The sequence below is a fragment of the Mixophyes fleayi genome, chromosome 2 (genome assembly GCF_038048845.1).
Source record: "Mixophyes fleayi isolate aMixFle1 chromosome 2, aMixFle1.hap1, whole genome shotgun sequence".
In the NCBI taxonomy this organism is placed as follows: domain Eukaryota; kingdom Metazoa; phylum Chordata; class Amphibia; order Anura; family Limnodynastidae; genus Mixophyes; species Mixophyes fleayi.
Window position 1 is genome coordinate 83,002,328 of NC_134403.1, and position 21,222 is coordinate 83,023,549.

At 40.9% G+C, this 21,222-nt stretch overlaps 1 protein-coding gene across 1 annotated transcript in view; it reads right to left on the reverse strand.

Moving 5' to 3' along the window:
• LRP1 (LDL receptor related protein 1) overlaps positions 1-21,222 on the reverse strand; it is a 255,697-nt gene that overhangs the window by 189,223 nt on the left and 45,252 nt on the right. Inside the window, exon 2 of the mRNA XM_075199407.1 lies at positions 20,093-20,215. Coding sequence (XP_075055508.1) covers positions 20,093-20,215 — 123 coding nt within the window. The remainder of the gene's footprint in view (positions 1-20,092; positions 20,216-21,222) is intronic.

Below are 21,222 nucleotides of genomic sequence, written 5' to 3' on the forward strand. Positions count from 1 at the left end.
ACCAGTGTGTGGGAGCAAATAAACCATCTTGCTTCAAAGACCTGCTTGGAAACATCTTCAATATCGTTGTATTCCTGTGATCTACAGATTAGACCCTAAATCTAATATGTTCTCTGGCTGTCTCTGAGGTTTGGACCCAAGCTTTTCCAGTACCACCGCTCTGCCTGCTACCCATGCAGCCCTGGTTAGTGTGATAGGCCAGGGGGGGATCCATTCACAGCAACCCGGATCCATAGTAAGAGGTCCGGAGTTACCAGCCCAGGTACATCAGTAACAAGGTACACTAGCAGCATCATTTACCCAGAAGAAACCCGGTACTGCCAGTAAGGAGTCCAGTGGTGGCAGCATTATAAGCCCCTCCTACTGCAGCAAGAGGGCGCATTTTGGATAACGAAAGGGAACTGTGGCAAAGTAAGCCCAGCCGGTTCCTAGCAACAACAGACAGGGTGGCATAGGCGGTCCATCCTGTCACAATGGGTATTTGTAAGGATGATCTAAGAGGTTAGCATGTTGTACAATTAATGTACTCTACATAGACATACATGCCAATGGGCTTACTCCCACTCCTAAATCTCTTTGCTCATGGTGCACCCAATTTTGATCATATTCCTGCTCCTACCATTTGTCCCCAGCCAAGTAGCCCCTGTTGTCCATGCATATCATAAGTCATATTTCACATAGAAAGTTTGCATCTATTGCCATTCAATGGGGGCAGTTACATGGTTGGCATGGCCACATTACACCCGACAGGTTTTTGTTTGATAGCCTGTGAAAAAGTGTTAAGCTGGGTACACACAGATGCAAGTATTGCACAGGTCACATGATACACGCCCGTTTAGTCAGATATTGCAATAGTGTGTACACTCCCATAATCATGTTTTTATCTTACCAAAACAAATCACATCTGTTTATTTGGTTTCATAAACTTTCTAAAAATCACGATCAACGATGGAATGATGTCTTTTCATGACAGATTAAGATCACAGATCTGGAGGTAAATTGTGTAGGTGTGTACGCATGAATCGGCATGCTCAGAGACTTTCAATCGTTAGAGACATTGCATCTGAAGTATGCTTGCATACGTGTGTATCCAGTTATTTCACTGGTCAGACAAATACTACAAGTAAATGCCGCACATCATCAATTCCCAGTTTAGTGCTCCAAACTGCCGCATTTACTATAGGGCAGTAGGAGGTCTGAATGTACCACTGCCGGTGATGTGCGGCAGTTTAAAAACACAAACCGCAGGTGGTTTAGTCAAAAGCCCCGGAAAAAACAATCAAAATAAAAATAGACAGCTTTTTTTAATACCTGCCTCTGATTGAGGTATCTTGTCATTCATAACATAAGAAGAAGCACCATTGATTTATGAATTATTATTTAATGATGATGGGGGACAACAAATTAATAATCAATTTTTATGGTTCATAATATAAAAAGGGGGCAATATGCACATATATAATTATATTAAAAGGACAACAATAATTGATTGATACTGGGGGGGGGGGGGAGGATATTTATTTATGATGCGGCAACACTGATGATTTCACGATGAGTGCAACATTTATATTGCACGCATGTGGCACTACAAGTACCAGCACTTGTGCCATATAATACGTGTTATTCATTATAAATTCTTGCACCTATTAGCAATCTAATATTATTTAGTCATATTAATCCCTTAATATAATAAACGATAAACAATTGTTTAACAAAAACACAGTTTTCCGCCAGGGGGGGGGGGGGGAAACACAAAACAAATAATATATTTATTCTGTGCATCAACAAGGAATGGAAATTCTCATTAGGTCTAAAGAGGTTGCATGATAGAAAATACAGAAAGGTGCTAAAGGGAAGCAGTGTATGGAATTCCCAGCTGAGCAGCAAACAGCTATTTAGCATAGTTTCCAGACAGCATCCCCCCATTCATATACTCATCCCTGTCTCCCGCCTCCCTCTTCCCCTAGATAGGATGCTTCAACCATGAAACAGAAAGCAGAATGAAAGTGTTCTACTAGGGAGGCTTCAAACATCCTTGATGTAGCGTTTACTACAGAGCAATAATAGAAGTCATGGCGGTGTCATGAAGCACCTGCTAAATCTAAAGTCCTGCCCTGGATATTCAAGGATCACCACAACAATAAATTTGCTAGAATGATTACTTTCCCTGACACCTAAAACTCACATCACAGAGGGACGTCATCAGGGGCTGCAATATTCTACAAAAATGTTTGACAGGCAAATATGCCCCTTTATCACAACAGCTAAAACCTGTTGTACAAGGGCAATGTGCAGCCAAATATATATTTCATGGGTGGAATGGAGAAGGGAATGGGCATATGGCATGTAGTCAATGTACAGTAAGGACGTGCTAAGGTGAACACAGTAGCATTCAATTAAAGCTTTCGGTATCTTCAAAGATGCGCGATTTTCAGTTGCTTCCCTTGAAACAGTTACAAGGCAGGTGTAAGTGGCAAGTGATAGTGATGATCTGTGTAAATATATATATATATATATATATATATATATATATATATATATATTTAAATTAAAGTTTCAACATAAAGAAGGTCTGGTGCCCATTTATAGGTCAACTAGAATTGTACATTGATTTACATTTGTTACTAAACCTGCATACGCTTGGTGCAATACTAGTGATGACGATAAGAAAGCAGACAGTCACACACAGGATTTTGAAGTCAACCAGTGGTTGCATGATTTTGGAACTACATACACAGCTGAAATCAGTTATTTCAATCAGGCCGCCAATATAAACTGATTGACAGCTTAAATCTGGGCGGAAGTTCAAAGCTTGTAGCATGCTGGGTTAGAAGTATGTATAAGTATTTTCTTTTAATTTACAATCGAGAAAGTATGCTAAGCTCCCTAGCAAGATAAAATGTAAATGTACTTTAAACAAAATTACATTTGAATTGTTTTTGTAACCACTTATACTGGCTATGCAAAGTCGCACGTACAGTTTCAGCTTTGCACTCAGCGCAAAATATGCACATTGGTACGTGACCTATTTTGTGGCTTATGACGCGTGAAATGCGCTCCACTCTGCAACAGGCCTTTTTATGAACAACTCACAACAAAAAAATAGCAAAAAAAATAAGTAATTCTTGCAGTTAAACACTTGAAAAATAATTTAATATTGTTTATGTTGCAGCATCCCATTTATGTAGCCTAAAGGTTGGACTTGTTCTGTCCTGTCTATAGTTTTTTTATTTAAACGCTTCATGTTGAAACTTTTTTTTGCACATTTACACAAGTATGGTTGGTGTATGTTTACACACTCCCACAAAGTTCTGCCAAACACTTTCTTTACACAAAGAGTGGGTGTCCATGTTTACACAGCAATCTTATGTGCAATAGGTCAAAAGGTAACCTTTCCCCTCTCCTGCTGAACTGCCCATATGGTGGACCATAGGAATAGTATGTGCAAGTACAAGTGGGACAAACATCTGGGAAATAAATGTTTTAGACAAATGGACAACCAATGGAGTCCATCAGTAATTTAATTACACTCCAGCCAAAAACAAAAACATAAAATAAATTACACAGACAAACAATCGTAGCTGGTATGAAAAAGGTTGGCATTTTGTACTGGGGAGACACAATTGAGCTTTTAGAATGCTGTAAAATTTGTTGTTGCAATTCCCTCTGTTTATTCCAGAGAAAATGTTATGTGGAACAGACAGTCCTTCCAGAAGACAAAGCAAGAAACCAAACATTTACACCTGGGAGCATGTAGGCTTTGACCTTGAGCCTTTATATCTCTCACGGTCACGAGTCTCATGGACAAGATTCAGATTCTGTTATGCCATCACTTTCACGGACATTCTGTGGTTAGTGCCAGATATTCTATGTGTTACAATTACTGCCAGCACCTAGATTCTCAATGATGCACCGGTGAGGATAAAAAAAAAAAAAAAAAAAAATATCTGTTGCATTCAACAGGATGAGGTTTTCTATGCCTTTTAAAGTAAAATGCATTATAGATCTGCGAGTAAAACCACAGGCTCAATATAATGCATCTTGAACTTGAAGATCCTTTAACTTGACAAATTTCAAAACATTTGAAGAGAAAAGGAGTGGAAAAACCGCAGCAGGTATAAATAACTAAATGCTGCCTCCTAATTTGTCACAATATTACTTTTCAAGAAAACCACATATATTCTTGAAGGGTGCACTCGACACATTAGTTTAGAACAGTGTTGGCTAACCTGTGACACTCCAGGTGTTGTGAAACTACAAGTCCCAGCATGCTTTGCCAACATATAGCAGCTTATTGCTGGAAGGGAATGCTGGGACTTGTAGTTTCACAACACCTGGAGTGTCACAGGTTAGCCAACACTGGTTTAGAAGTATCAAGAAAATAATGTGTATATTTGAGGCACTCCGAGGTAGCTTTTTTTTTGTTGTTTTTTTTAAGACTTAACTTTTATTAGGTACATCATGATAAAAGGATTGGAAAGGAGAGTGAAATATTAAAAATAGTGAAAACAAACAAAACCAAACAAACAAAACAAATGTGTACTGTGATCTAAAAATGCTAAATGAATTGCATAGCCGCACTATATTCCAATGAGTATTTGGCAGCTAAACCTATATGGAATTTATTGGTAAACACTGTATAAATTATTCTGTGGAGCTCTGCATAGCGAGCATAGTTAATACTAACACGTATGTCCCTGCATCTGTCAGAGTCTCCTAGCTCTTAAGAGAAAAATTACCACATAGGTAAAATGGTATACCTTAATACTCCAGTAGGTATCTGAAACCTACTGGGATATTAATATGTACCCAATAAAAGTTAAATCTTAAAAAAAAAAAAAAAAAACCTACCTCGGAGTGCCTCAGAAATACACAGATGTTTACACATTGAAATTTGAAAAGAAAAGAATCAGTGTCAGTTTGTTCAGAAAACTTTTTCTCATGAACAAGTACATTAGACAACTAATATAAGCCAGGGATCGCAGGAGATCCAAAATAGGCTGAACTTGATGGACTGGTGTCTTTTTCCAATCTCATCAACTGTGTTACAACTGCTTGTACTATATTAGATAAAAATAAAAAAAACCTGTATATTCAATTACACGTCCCTTAAATTTTATTTATTGAAAAGATTACACATACGGTACATATATTTATGAATTTTGCGCCATAATTTTCAACTTTTGGTTCAACTTGTAAGAATGAAACATTGCTAAAAGGCCCCTTAATAAAATTAGCATCTGTACTGGAACGATAACATATATTCTCAGTACATTTATCTATAGAAACAACCTTAGCGTTATAAAAGAATTAGACTGAAGCTATAGCTCCCTTTGACAAGACAATGGGCTGCCATTATTACTTCACTAGAACTGACCGTAAACAGGCTAAGTCCGCTGCTCAACAGAATGGCCCACAGGTTTCACCTCCAATTTGGCAAAACTCAGTGTTGAATGGCCAGGTCACGTGGAGACCTATTGGTACAGCTGGCAGATAAAATGTGCCAGGATAATATCCAGTCAGAACATTTTCTTTCTTGCTTGAGTCAAAAAAGGAAAAGGAGCCACAAAAATGGAAATATCAGTCCAAGCTGTACAGATCACTGGACGTATTGGCAAGTATCAGACAGGGATAAAAGCACTGGTACATTCCTCTGTCTTCTACTCAGCAATTACCAAAGCCCATCAACCCCCATTTTATTTTACTGAACTTAGGAACTGTTGTCTGTCTTCATTTCAGAGTGAAGAGTTGGCTACAATGTTGGGGGGGGGAAGAAATAATCAATCATTCCGGCTACCTATAGAAGTATATTTTAGTAAACTATTGAACAATCCTTTTAATCCGATTGAATCATTGGAGATAATGAATACAATGCATTCAGATGCCTTGGCATTGATTCCAATTTGGAGGTTACTGAGACTTTATTATGCTTGTTACACTAGACATCTATTTACAGTGATTGGATCCACATCACAAGGGCCAAACAAGTTCCGTAATGGCTTGGTCGGTCAATACACAGGTATATAAATTACAATGTGTGTAAGTAATTCTCATTTATGGTAAGCATGGTGCCGACTACTCTTCGCAGATATCTTATTAAATAAACTATAAGAAATACAGATTTATTATTATAAATTGGATTAGACACATCAATTATTTTTTTTTCTGAGTAATGGTCATCTAGGTAAACCTATTGCTCCAACATGGTCCAACAGCATCTATGTTACAAAGTATTACAGATGAGGATGGAACAATAGATTCTCTTTCTCCTTCAGTTATTTCCCAACTGGGTGCCTCAAGCAGTTTCCTAGAGTAAAATTTTGCATTAATTTTTGACAAACATATCAGTTTCTGACAAGTCTTTTTCTTGCGTCTATGAATTCAGTTATTGCAAACATTTTCTACATTTATCTTGTGAAACAAAAATAAATGATCTACGAGAGGAATTAGGTGTTCAACCGACAGTCTGTGGGTAAAGGCTGCAGACCGGGTTACACACAGGTATAGCAGTGAACCTAGGTGACAGTACACAGGTGTAAGAAATGTGTGACAAAGTAAAAGTATAAAGTGAGATTTAACTTACATGCTTTGAAAAAAATTTACACAAAGCTGACAAGATTTGTCTGTCTGCAGTGAAGAGTAATTACAGAACACCTGCAGAAAACTCCCTTTAAAGACAAGGGGGTAAATGTATCAATATGCGGGTTCTTCAACACCCGCGTGTTCAGCCTCTTCCGCGATTAAATTTCAAGCGGCGCTGCATTGTAAAGGGTTAACTTCCCTTTACAATGCAGCGCCGCTTGAAATTTAATCGCGGAAGAGGCTGAACACGCAGGTGTTGAAGAACCCGCATATTGATACATTTACCCCAAGGTGGGAGTGACACCTGTCCATCAAGCTAGGACTTTGGTAAGGAGTGTCAACTTTATAAACATATATGGTGCACTTGTGCAAGGCGACCAATGCCAAACAGTGGCCAGTGTCTAGACAAGAGTATTATGTCTAGTCAGCGATAGGTTGCCTAGTGTCATCCAGACAGAAAAGTACGCTGCCTTATTATGATGGAATAATAAAAGCACTGTTTCAGCAAGAAGCTATCCACGTGTGCAACACCAGAAGTGTGTCTGAGTCGCTAATAATATAATATACATATAAAAATGTATTATTATTATTATTATATTCAGTATTACCTTGATTATCCTTGAATGCCCACCAATTCTGCAATGTGGCAAGTCCCCAGGAGGACATATCAGTGTTGTTGAAGACTTATTTCCATGAACTTCCCATTCGGGTCAATGAGAAGCTTATGGGGAAGCTGCTTAGACAACCCAAATGCCTATTTGAATACAGACCATCCAGAAGCCAGAGAGGATTACCTTGGGACTATTGGAGGCACTGGGGAGTCTACCGAATCAGAGGATCGTTAGAATGCAGGTAAGATTTTCCTGTTTAAATATATTTATTTTACCTAAATTCATCCAAAACCTATAGTCTTAAATTTTTGATAAAAATTGTCGAAGTCAGCAAATTGGATAAAGTCATTTCAATTAAAGTCTAGCAAACTTGGTTGTCTTTGTCTGAAAAGATGCGTACGGTACGCTATGACGTACAAGGGCACGCTACGGCGTGAAAGGGCGTACTCATCCACTACACGTGGCAGCAACAGTAATTGGTCTTTTACCATACATTCGCACAAACACGCATACTTATAAAATAGTACACATTATTGGTAGTTGCAACACATAGTCAGTTATGTCGAAATATAGTAGTATTTATATGTTATATCAGAGTTACATGCATATTAGTGAAATACACAGAACGGGTTAAAGGAATAACATCATGAGTGGTATCATAATGAACCTTGTTACATATCCTACTGTTTGGTGCGCTCTGCGAGGGAATCGCAGAGTGCATACGCAAGTTATGAATGATAGGGAATTATGAACTACTTAAGACTAAGGAATTCTGGCGGGAAGAGCAGAGCATACCCCCTGCAGAGATGACCCCCTCCTTTGGATTCCTTAGGATGAACCAGCCAATGATTGACGACCCCTTGGACATTCCTGAGACCCGGACCAATAGATGCAAGCCATACCATCTTCATTGTATTACTGTACTTGATTGTGTATATAAGCAGCAGCTTGTGATCCAGAGTGCAGACTTCTTGTCCCCAGACTTCAGGATTGAATGACTGCACTGGATCCAGAGCGCCTGCGTTAAGTAACGGCTGTATTTACTATTACATCGCTTGAGCATATTTTTTCCACTTATTGCGAATAAATCTTTGTGCGTTGGAAACACAAATCGAGGTTCGACAATCGTTATTGGTTAGCGACAATACGCACATTACAATTTGGGGGCTCGTGAGCTTTGGAGGTTTCGTTGCCGATGATACGCAAGACCAACGGATTTCGGTTCCTCAACAAAGGGTGGAGACGCGTCATAAACGGGTAAGAACGCATGGTGTTCAAAACCTGAATTTTACTCTGTGTTGCGAAACCGAATGTCCGTTTTGCATTATCTAGGGCACGCTAACTAGAACCTAGGGACAAAAGAGAAAACTGTTTCTTTTTTCTGTCATTGTGCGTTTTAACTGTATTGCATTGTTTAGCGTATGTGTACTTCCTGCTGTGCGTACGCGAACTTCCGGTAAACTTGCCACGTGGTTAAACAATCGTGTTGATAGTTATTATACATGCATAGTATAATTACTTGTGAAAGCCTCTGAGACATTATTACTATTGTTGGGAACTTTTGATTTTCTGCGCAGAAAAGGTGTATAGTGTGTGATGTTGTAACGTAGATACACTGTTTTATTGTTGAGGTGCTCAGTTGCTGTCTGACGAGGCGGATTGCCCAACTGAAGGACGGTATACAGGGCAGGTATACCGAATGCGAAAACTGGGTTTTCGCAAAGCGCTACCAATAGATCGCAAGGTTTGCTAATAATTAGTATTGGTAGGCAGTGCGATCCGGTCGCACCGTTAGTGCGAATTGGTGAAGCAGCTAGGAGGAATTATACTGGAAAGGCAGGTTGATTGTATCGACTTTGCGCTCCCAGCGATAATAAACTCAGCAGATTTTGTGGTTTAGCCAGGGTATCGAGGAGCTGATAGCCCTTGGGGCCCACAGTGATATTTCTGTATTAGGGAAAAGCGAGTGAGCGCGGCTAAAGGAAATACGTTCACCGAGGATTATAGATCTCTAGCGGTGAGTATAGCAACAGAGTTGAAATTATTAGGTGGAAAGAACAGAGCATTGCGGTGTGTCTGTATTTCACATTTGGCCGGAAGGAACAGAGCATTGCGGTGTGTCTGTGTTCCGGGTAGAAGGTATATTGTTCAACATGGGTGCTAAGCATACGCTAGAGATGGTCAGTGTACTGCCTAAGGAAGGCCCTATTGGTTCAGCGAGGTTTCTCATGTGTAAGAAGTATGGTGCATATGCAACTGTGTATTGTGACACGTGGGTCGGGATGACCAAAGCTTGTGATAGGCCTTTCCCAACAATAGGGAGTTTTAATGCAGAGGTACTGAATACTGTAAAAGATAGAATATGGTTGATCAAGTCAACGAAAAAGAGAAATAGACATAATGATTGTTTAAAATTGTGGCAAATGGAAGGTAACACGTGGCAGAGCAGCGAATGCAAACCGGAAATAGGTGTGGCGAAAAGCGCGCGCAAGGCGGATGTAACCATTGAGAAGCGTGGCGAACTCAGCGCAAGCGCGCCCCCGCCACCTTATGTGGCGGGAGGGGTAAGTACAGCCGTTGTTAAAACTGAAAATAGAAAAATTACTAAGTTGTACCCTGTTTTAAATCAGTTTCAATCAAGTGTATCTGAAAACGAAGATGAACCCACTGTGATTTCGGCCATTGCCCATGCTGTTAATGTACTAGAGGCTCAGCGCAAGTATGAGAAAATGGCTGAGATAGGTGAGAGTAGCGTGATCACTAGGAGTGAAAGTGTTCTAAATCTAGGGCCTGTAAATCCTGTAGCGTCCCCTGAAGTTAGTGTACCAGAGGGTGTGTTCCCGGTCCGCACAATATCAGTTCCCAATGGGAAACCGGATAAGGATGGTGTAGTTCCTTTAAGAAATGTTACAATGCATTGTCCCTGGACTAGATCAGAATTACGTTCCATTATGACTGAATTCCCAGATCCTAGAAAAGAGTTAGCTAAATGTCAGAAATTTGTTAAAGACTTAGGGAATGCTCATGAACCAACCAGTAAGGATTGGCGGGTAGTGTTGAGGGCGTGTCTTCCTCCCAATACTAACATACAAAAATTTATTGGAGATTGTTTGTTGGAGGAAGATGACACCCTGACTGATGAGATTAACCAACGGAATATAGAACAAATTGTCAAACACTTAGCCATCTGTTTTCCAGTAGTAGTAAATTGGAGTAAGATTTTCACCATTAAACAAAAGGATAGTGAAACTGCCTCAGATTACTTTGCTAGAGCTATAACAGCGATTGCACGATTTACTGGGATATCCAACATAAGTGAGGACCCACATCACAGAGAGGTAGCTGTAGGGGTACTGATGGATGGCCTTAGGGAAAATTTAAAGACGAGAGTACAAACCACATTACCTAATTGGAGAGGCGTCACGGTAGACTTCCTTAGGGAGTCTGCTGTGGAGCATGACAAGAACCTTTTTAGAAAAAGGGAAGAGAAAAGTGATAGGTTAATGACGGTAAGTATACAGGCTCTAGAAGGGGTGCATACACGACCACCAGCATACAACCCATATAACAGGAAACCTAAAGTGATCAGGTGTTTCAACTGTAACGAGGAAGGACATTACAGGAGAGATTGTAATAAAGAAAGACTCAATACACATAGGGGTGGGTCACATAGATATCCTCCAAGAAAGGATTCACATAGACTAGAAGACTCACATCTACCCGCGCATATTACGGCAGCAAATGCTGCGCGGGAAATCAATAATCAGCGCTAGGGGTCAGGTCATACCTGTAGTCTACAGCCAGTGAGGTTAACTGAGAGTCAGAGTGAAGAACCAACAATGATAGTTGACATAGCTGGCAGGAAACAAACTTTTCTTGTAGATACAGGGGCGGCCCGATCTGTGATAACCTCTCCTTTCAATCTACAGGTGACCAGCAAAACTATTCCAGCTATGGGGGTGACGGGAAAAGTGTTACATTATCCTCTAACTAAACCCGCCGAAGTTACTATAGGGCCTCTGCATACTAAGCATTCGTTTCTCTTGGCTGCAGCGGCTCCTACTAACTTGCTAGGGAGAGACTTGTTATGTAAAATGGGATGTGTCATATACTGTACTTCAGATGGTGTGTTCCTAGATATACCCGAGAAGGTTGCACATGAGGTACAGGACATATTGGACACCCCTCCAAGGTTAATGTTACACTCTCCTGTTATAGAACAAAGTCCATCTCAAGTAAAGGGGATGTTGCTGGAAATACCAGGTTCCCTATGGACCAGAGATGGACAGGACACTGGACTGATGGCAAACGTAGCCCCTGTCATGGTCAATCTAAAAAGTGGTAGGATAGCTCCAAAAATCCCACAGTATCCATTAAAACCGGAGGTGGAACTAGGGGTATATCCTGTTATTGAGAGGCTGTTACAACAAGGGATTTTAATTCGTACAGCCAGTACAGCAAATAGTCCCATTTTCCCTGTGAAGAAGAGTGGGGGGAGGGGCTATAGATTAGTCCAGGACTTAAGGGGAATTAACAAAGTTGTTGAGAGCCAATTCCCCGTAGTGCCGAATCCAGCTGTCATCCTCATGCAGATTCCACCGTCTGCCAGTCATTTTACTGTCATTGATCTATGTTCTGCTTTCTTTTCAGTCCCTCTTCACCCTGACTGCCAATACCTTTTTGCATTCTCCTACAGGGGAGTGCAATACACATGGACCAGACTACCCCAGGGGTTCATTGACAGCCCCAGTATTTTCTCCCAAGCCTTACATGACTGTTTGCAATCCTTTCAACCCCACAATGGGTCTGTTCTAATTCAATATGTGGACGATTTGTTGTTGTGCTCTGATTCTTTTATGTCATGTTTACATGATACTAAATTGTTGTTGCTTCATCTTTCACAAACAGGGCACAAGGTGGCAAAGGATAAATTACAGCCATGTCAGACTAAGGTCAAATACTTAGGACACTGCCTCACTAAGGGGCTAAGACACCTGACAACCGACAGAATTGAGGCCATACAACACATGACCCTGCCGCAGAGCCAGAAGCAGATTCGTACTTTCTTGGGGATGTGTGGATACTGTAGGTCCTGGATCCCAGGTTTTTCTATTCTGGCATTACCATTGCAGGAGCTAGTCTCTTCCTCAAAACCAGAACGTGTCATACACACAGAAGAGTCGGAGCAAGCGTTCTTTAATCTTAAAGATAGTCTGACAAGAGCACCTGCATTGGGAATACCTGATTATGAAAAGCCTTTTGAGCTATTTTGTACAGAAGCTGATGGCTGTGCAGCAGGTGTCCTCACACAGAAACATGGTGACGCTAGCAGACCGGTAGCATACTACAGTGCACAATTAGACAATGTGGCAAGGTCACTCCCAACATGTCTCAGAAGTGTAGCAGCAACGGCCCTTCTAGTAAGTAAGAGCGAGGATGTAGTATTAGGACATAATTCAACCATCTATACACCCCATGCTGTATCAGCTCTGTTAAATTCAGCCCAAACCAGACATGTTTCTTCAGCTAGATTCACAAAGTGGGAACTAGCCCTGATGGCACCCTCAAACATCACCATCAAACGATGTAGCACCCTAAATCCAGCTACATACCTTCCGTATGTGTCTCAAGAGACACAAAGGGTGGGAGGTGAGGAGACCCTGGTTGATGATGAGTTAGGCAAGAATACTGACACGCATGACTGTATGGAACACCTGAATCAGACCTTTACTGCAAGGCCCGACATATGTGACACCCCCTTAGAAAATGTAGATTTTACGTTTTATACAGACGGAAGTTGCCATAGACAGACAGAGACAGGAGAGCTATGTACTGGTTACGCTGTTGTAGACGATCAGGATGTGGTAGAAGCTGAACCCCTTGGTCCACCTCACTCAGCCCAGGTGGCGGAACTAGTAGCACTAAGGAGAGCGTGTGAATTGGCAGAGGGTAAATCAGCCAACATATATACTGACTCTAGGTACGCCTTCGGGGTAGTGCATGATTTTGGGGCCCTTTGGCGTCTTAGAAACTTTACGACAGCAGCAGGTACACCAGTGGCACACTCACAACACATAAAAGGACTTCTGACAGCGATACAGTTACCCAGAACAGTAGCCGTCATAAAGTGCAAAGCCCATACCTTTGAAGAAGACCCAGTGTCATTGGGCAACAACAGGGCAGACGAAGCTGCTAAATGGGCAGCAGGGCAACCTATGACTGTATCGACCGAGACTATGATGGTTTTTCAGACATTAGATACGCCGAAATTAATTGAAATGCAAGATTTGTGTTCCCTGCAGGAGAAGGCGGTCTGGAAGGCGAAGGGATGTGGTCAAGAGTCCTCAGGACTCTGGAGGGATGGACAAGGTAAGCCTGTAGCTCCCCGAACATACTATCCAAGCCTGGCTGAAGCAGCACACGGCCTGACTCACCTGGGTAAAGAAGGTATGTGCAAACTGGTGAGAGCATACTGGTGTGCTCCCGGATTTTCCTCTCAAGCTGGTAAGAAAGCAATGTCATGTCTTACTTGTTTGAGGAAAAATGTTGGGAAAACTATTCCAACTGAGCCATCCCACATCCCTCCTACAGACGGACCTTTTCAGGTAATACAAATTGACTATATCCAACTACCACCGTGCAGGAATCTGAAGTATGTGTTAGTGTGTATTGATGTGTTTTCCGGTTGGGTAGAAGCATATCCGGCAGCCACTAATACTGCTGTGTTCACTGCAAAGAAAATTGTACAAGACTTTGTGTGTAGGTTCGGTATCCCTAGAATCATTGAAAGTGATAGGGGTACCCATTTTACTGGTGATGTCTTCCAAAATATGTGTAAACTCATGGGAATCAGTAGCAGACTTCACACCCCTTACCGACCACAAGCCAGTGGTAAGGTGGAGAGAGTAAACGGTACTATCAAGAACAAACTAGGTAAGATAATGGCTGAAACTGGGTTGGCATGGCCTGAGGCTTTGCCGTTGGTCCTCCACAGCATTCGAACCACTCCTAGACCTCCTCTTAATCTGTCCCCCTTTGAGATACTGTTCGGACGACAACCTCATTTGATCGTGAGTCCACAAGACGACTTGAAGTGTAATAATGAAGTGACTGTACAATATCTTATAAGAATGAGTAGACAGCTGAAACAACAACAACAAAAACTAAAAATGCTGTCACCTGGTATGCCAGAAACGAACTGTCATGATGTTGAACCTGGAGACTATGTTATGATCCGCAATTTCTTACGTTCAGGTTGTTTAACAGACCGTTGGGAAGGCCCGTACCAAGTGCTGCTGACCAGTACTACATCACTGAAGGTTGCAGAGAGAGACACTTGGGTCCATTCCACCCACTGCAGGAGAGTCCATAATCCGGAGAAAGTGCAAGACAAGACTCAGACCGACGACATAGAGCTGTCACTTGTGAGCCTGTTCCGGGAGACCTAAAGCCTGCAGTTAAGACACCTGAACCAGAGACGTTGCCTCAGAACTATCTTTCCAGCGATGGAGTGGCGGTTTTTGTTTTTCTTTTGTTCCAGGATTTTCCTTGTTTTTACTTTTTCTAGGACATTCTATTTTTGTGAAGGAGAATGGAGGATGGAGGAGAGTTCTGGGAGTGATACGGATGAAATGGAGGCCGAAGAAAAGTTAATAGGATATCCTGAGCAGCCCATTATCAAACTTGGTCCAGGGGTTATGAAAAGGTCTGCTAGCTCAGGAACTCGGAGGCAGTGTGAGGGGCTATTGTCTGATGAGTATTGTATCTGCAAGTTCTGCAACTCCCTAGTTGACGAGAGATGCATCCAACGATGCCAGTCCCCCAGTACTCTGAATATAGGCGGGCATCCATTGGAGGATTATCACTCCTTGGTGGGTAAGGTGCTAAACCAAACTGAGTGTTGGGTGTGCTCTCACGTGCCTCAAGGGCAGCATAACATAGGACTAGTGCCATTCCCGCTAAACATATCCGAAGTACTCGAATTAAGGGGTGGGAGGCCCATAGAAGGGAGGTACAATAACACTAGGTCCCCTAGTCTGACGCTTCGACAATACTCCATAGGCAGATCGTTGCTGTGCCTAAACATATCTCATGCAAAGCGCCTGGAGAATTGGGAGGCTGACCTATCAGATCAGACAATGGCTCGCCACACTCATTTTAGAGAGAGACCCACAAGGTCACTACTAGGCAGGAATGCTGATGGAAGTCACAAGTTAGGGCGTATAACCAAACATAAGAAGGTATCTATTGGAAAAGTCTCTACAGATAAATGTGAAAATATCATTAATGCCGACACGTGTCTAGAGCAGATGGAGACACTAGGCATGGGTAGTTTTATCAAAACTCTGTGTGATATAATTCATGGGCATACTGTTCCTTATGTTCTCCCTGATGATGTGTATTTTGTTTGTGGGAGGAAAGCTTATTCCTGGGTGACTCCGAGTTCCAAGGGCTTGTGTTTCTTAGCTAAACTGGTTCCTGAAATCATGACTATTACTCATGAAGAAATGGTAGATATTCACAAGACTACATCACCACCATACATACACACACAGTATGAACACCGTGGCAAGAGAAATATGATTCCTGGTGAGGAACCCATAGCTACAAAATTGATTAGTGAAACTGCTGGTTTCCAAGTTATGGTTGCTCTAGATCTCACCAGGACCGCTCGGGGAACATTAAACTTTAAATATATCCAAGACCTAGCTAAATTAATAGATAATATCACCGAGATGTATGATGACACTTTCAGGTATACTGGAAGGGAGCTACAAGCGTACAAGAAGGAGTTGGTGCAACATAGACTGGTACTAAATTATCTCACCTCTATTACTGGTGGGTACTGTGTGACACTGGCCACCCAGTTCGGTGTCAAATGTTGCACGTACATTACTAATAATACGGAAGACCCTAAAGAGGTTATAGACCGGAAGATGGATGAAATTTTGCAGCTGAAATGGGAATTTCGAAAGAGCCATAATTCTTCGTTATATGAGGTCGGGGAAAAGGTGGCGGGTTGGTTCTCATGGTTGAACCCAGCAAAATGGTTCTCCGGTCTGGGGGAGTGGGTACAGGAAATGGTTGCTAGTGTAGGTAAGCTCCTTCTCCTTATACTGGGTGTCATCTTAGCAATTGGTTTAGTTGTCAAATGTGTTCCTACTGTGTTGAAGTGTGGAAAACGGTCTCATGGGAGTAACACTGAGAAAGAGACTGAAAGGGTGGTACCAGATACCGAGATCATGGTCTGTGAAGAAGTATTGTATAATCCTGAACTTGAAACGGTGATTGGGTGATAGTTTATTACACTATCAAAGGGTGGAACTGTCGAAGTCAGCAAATTGGATAAAGTCATTTCAATTAAAGTCTAGCAAACTTGGTTGTCTTTGTCTGAAAAGATGCGTACGGTACGCTATGACGTACAAGGGCACGCTACGGCGTGAAAGGGCGTACTCATCCACTACACGTGGCAGCAACAGTAATTGGTCTTTTACCATACATTCGCACAAACACGCATACTTATAAAATAGTACACATTATTGGTAGTTGCAACACATAGTCAGTTATGTCGAAATATAGTAGTATTTATATGTTATATCAGAGTTACATGCATATTAGTGAAATACACAGAACGGGTTAAAGGAATAACATCATGAGTGGTATCATAATGAACCTTGTTACATATCCTACTGTTTGGTGCGCTCTGCGAGGGAATCGCAGAGTGCATACGCAAGTTATGAATGATAGGGAATTATGAACTACTTAAGACTAAGGAATTCTGGCGGGAAGAGCAGAGCATACCCCCTGCAGAGATGACCCCCTCCTTTGGATTCCTTAGGATGAACCAGCCAATGATTGACGACCCCTTGGACATTCCTGAGACCCGGACCAATAGATGCAAGCCATACCATCTTCATTGTATTACTGTACTTGATTGTGTATATAAGCAGCAGCTTGTGATCCAGAGTGCAGACTTCTTGTCCCCAGACTTCAGGATTGAATGACTGCACTGGATCCAGAGCGCCTGCGTTAAGTAACGGCTGTATTTACTATTACATCGCTTGAGCATATTTTTTCCACTTATTGCGAATAAATCTTTGTGCGTTGGAAACACAAATCGAGGTTCGACAATCGTTATTGGTTAGCGACAATACGCACATTACAAAATCTTACCTTGAACAACCTGACATAGACTATACAAATATGTATTTGTAGAATGTACTTATCAAATTGTAAAAAAAAACAAAAAAAACGGTCTGGATGTTTTTTTTAGTTTGAAGTGTAAATATTTTTGCCAACATTTGGTGCACTTTGCCCTTCTCAGTTGTAATCTGTTTGTGAATGTATGAAATTAGAACTAATGGTTTCTAATACTATAGTGGTCTAAAATGTAGACACTGCAATAAGATTTAAAGATGCAAAATCTGCTTCTCATCTGCGAATATGCTCAGTGCTATCCATGTTCCTCTTACCCCCACCGATCAACAACCAGCTCCATTAGCACTGACTGCAAATGGAACACAGCGATATGTAGCCCCACACACAACCATCTGCAGACTGGCAGGAGAATCATGGGAATATAAATAGAAATGTACTCTTACAGAACGTGTTCCTTAAACAAAAGGATTAATTATCAGTTGTTTAAAAGTGCCCATACACATCAACTATTTTGATGGTCAATTAGGACATTGTTTATAGTTCCAAAAAACAACTGATCATGAACATCTGGTCGGAATCTTACAGATTTTAGTTAGGACAAACAGTAAATGTTGTAGGTCAATGACAATATACATCGTCAGTGCCTGGCAACCCTAATGGTGCCCTGTCAGGTTTATCTAATAGGTCCAAGCCATGAACCTTGTAAGATTTGGCTCCACACACGATGGCCAAATTGGACAGAGGTCCAGGGAGTTTTACAGTCATTAATTTCTTTACTTTCCAACTTGTGGGGGTATGGTGCAGACAGTGGACGCACCACATTTAAAATGGTAGAGGAAAAGTCAGGCTTTTGGTACATGTGTAAAGTCATAAGATACACTATGTTCTTGGATTTGAACCCTGCAAGCTGCTCTCTACAAAGTTACACTAGTTGCCTACTGCCTAATAGTTGAACAACTTCAGTTTCTACAAAGCTTCATTGGCAGTCACCAATTTCACCTAGAAGCCATGAAAGCCACTAGGCACAGCTCTGCACAAAAACAGAATCCATTAACAGAGTCATTTGGGAAACACCCTTGTTGTTTATGTTGTTTCCAACCAATTGATCTGTGTTATTTCATAATGGCTTTGTAAATACAGCAATGCATTCACACAGTATAGCAAAGGGGACTGAGGGCTCACAATCTACCAGCTCTGTTAGGGAATCACCCTGCTCCTAATGTGACAGCCTGCTGCTGAGATGTCATGGCGGACAGAGTTAGTGTAGACAATGCCATTACTGCTGACCTCTAAAGCCATCATTTGATATTAATATACAACAAAAGCTGCGTAGTAACTTGCTTTTTACGCATGAGTCTCATGGAAGCTTTTGTTTGTCAGACAGAGTAAGAATGATCAATATCACCAGCCTGATAATTGTTTCTAAACTGCAACATTTGCAAGGAGACTGTAAGCAAATTAGTGGGAGAAAATGTCCAGGAACATCTAAGGAATCAATTTAGACACTTCCCATCAAACAGCGAGTGGTGTTCTGCCATCACCGAGCAAGACGCTGATGTGTGTTTGTTTGTTGCTTCGTGTATTTATTTTTTTACATAACAAGCAGTTCCCGGTCTGCACGTCTGCCTACACGTAGCACACTGCGGCTTTGTGCTCAGCTCTCAGTCATGGGCTATGGCCCTCTGATTACTTGTACCAAACTCCAGAGGAACATGAATGAAACACTGTGAGATGGGGCTTGTGAAGACTGGAGCCTAAGCAAGTGATGTATGTCTGTTGGGTGGGTACAGCCACCAATTTGTACACAGACAGACAGTCTTAATGATGTACTTTTGCTAGGGGGGGGGGGGGTTGAAGGAAACATTATAATGAATGAACCCATACACTTCAGGCTTCCTTTGGTCTTAAATATATAGGTCTTTAGGCTCCAAATCTTTTAATTTTTCCTCCATATAAAAAAATTATAATTAAAACTCCAAAGCTGCTTGCAATTATATTTTTACTTTACATCTGGCATTTCACCACTATCATTTTTATGCCATGGTATTCTAAGGGCATTCGCTGTGTATCTGTCTAATGGAAATATCATTTTATTATACATTTATTTGTAATCAAGACTTTACCGGCTTCTACGAAGGTCATATGGCTTTCAGAGCTCATCTGTCAGCTGTAAAACGGTCAGTAAACTGGCCATTTTATTCACTCATAATTCACGATCTCCTCCTAGAGCCCTCATGTCAATCTTAATCATTGTCTCACAACACAATGGCTTTGGGACACTGACTAGCAATAACTGCTTCTACAACAGAATAGTAAATAACACTGACTGGAGCATCATGTCACGGTATATCAGATGTAGACTGTGAACTTTATAACATACCATTCTATACAGATTCCGTTTCTTTATCTTTACTGTTAAACATAACTAATGGACTATATATTTATTCTTAAAGGCAAACTGACTGTACTTTTTATTTTCCCTTTTAAGATTTCCAAAATAATTAGAAAAATATATATACAGTATGACAACTAGATTTTTATTACTATATTTCTGCACAGTATAGGTTTAGAATTCTAAAGACCTAGACACAAATAAGGAAATGATACATGTAGTTAGATTGCCCTTAAGGTAAATCTTGTCAAACACTCTTAAAACAAAAAAATAAAACATTTAAAGACATAAATAATAAATCACTTATTACATATTCTATACAAGTTAAAAAATGGTAACGTTTACTTACATATTTCAGGGTCCTCATCTGATCCATCAGGACAATCCTTCTCGTTATCACACCTCCAACCATTTGAGATGCACGTTACCTGGTCCTTGCAGGTAAAATGTCTTGAGCTGCATGTTTTTGGAGCTGAAATGTAGACAGATGCAGCTTATTACTATTTATAAGCAAAGAAGCACAATGACAGCAAATTTTAACATCAACTTGCAATATACAAAATAAAATCCTACATTTAAAAATAAAAAATAAAAGTCTAGAAATGATTTGGAAGATTACGTTTATGTTCACTACAGTCTGCTAAACGTGCAAATTCATTTTCATTACCATGTGAGACATTGGGACAGATTCATATAGCCGTAAGGTGCAGTTGGACATCGCCTCAATGTCCAGCTATGGACACTGCTAAAACAGTACAGAAATTTCAGCTCATTCTTCCACACATCTCTACAGGACGCGAGGGAAAATTGGCTGGAGATTTTAGTAAAAATCTCAGACGCGATGTGTCTACGTGGACTATTGCGAAGACAGGTCACCTCAACGTTAATTGTATCACACTCAGGCTATATGGTGCAAAGCAAAGTATGTAATCTAAAATACTTAGATCATTGTTTGTGCATGTTTGTCCATAAATGAATGTAACGACAGACCAAGTTAGCCCTAACTACTGCACATTACACTAACATTGAATCTTACTTTTCTCTTTAATTAGTTATTAATCTACCACCTTATGAAACGGTCATTCCTTTTACAAATTTTATTTTTGGAATTGCGTTCAAGTGCTATTCCTTGCCCAGGGATGCATCAGTTATACAGTATTTATAATTCAGTTGTAATTTTGAGAACTATCAGCGTACAAAACTACTGTTCCCACATATTAGTTTATTAAAATATCAAAATCTTGAAAGGAAATAAAATACTGGAAATAAATTACTGTAATTCAACTCCAAGTTCATTTACAGTTTTGCCAGAGGAAAGAAGCATCATTGCCAGGGGAGGGCTGGAAAGTTTTAGCCCGGGGGGCAAAACTGGACTCAGCCTATCGTAAAGAAAAAAAACACTGAAGAAGCATTTAAAGAGGTAGGGGGTGGACCAAGGTCAAACAGTGCAGCGAAAGTCAAAGAAGTGAAGGGTGTTTG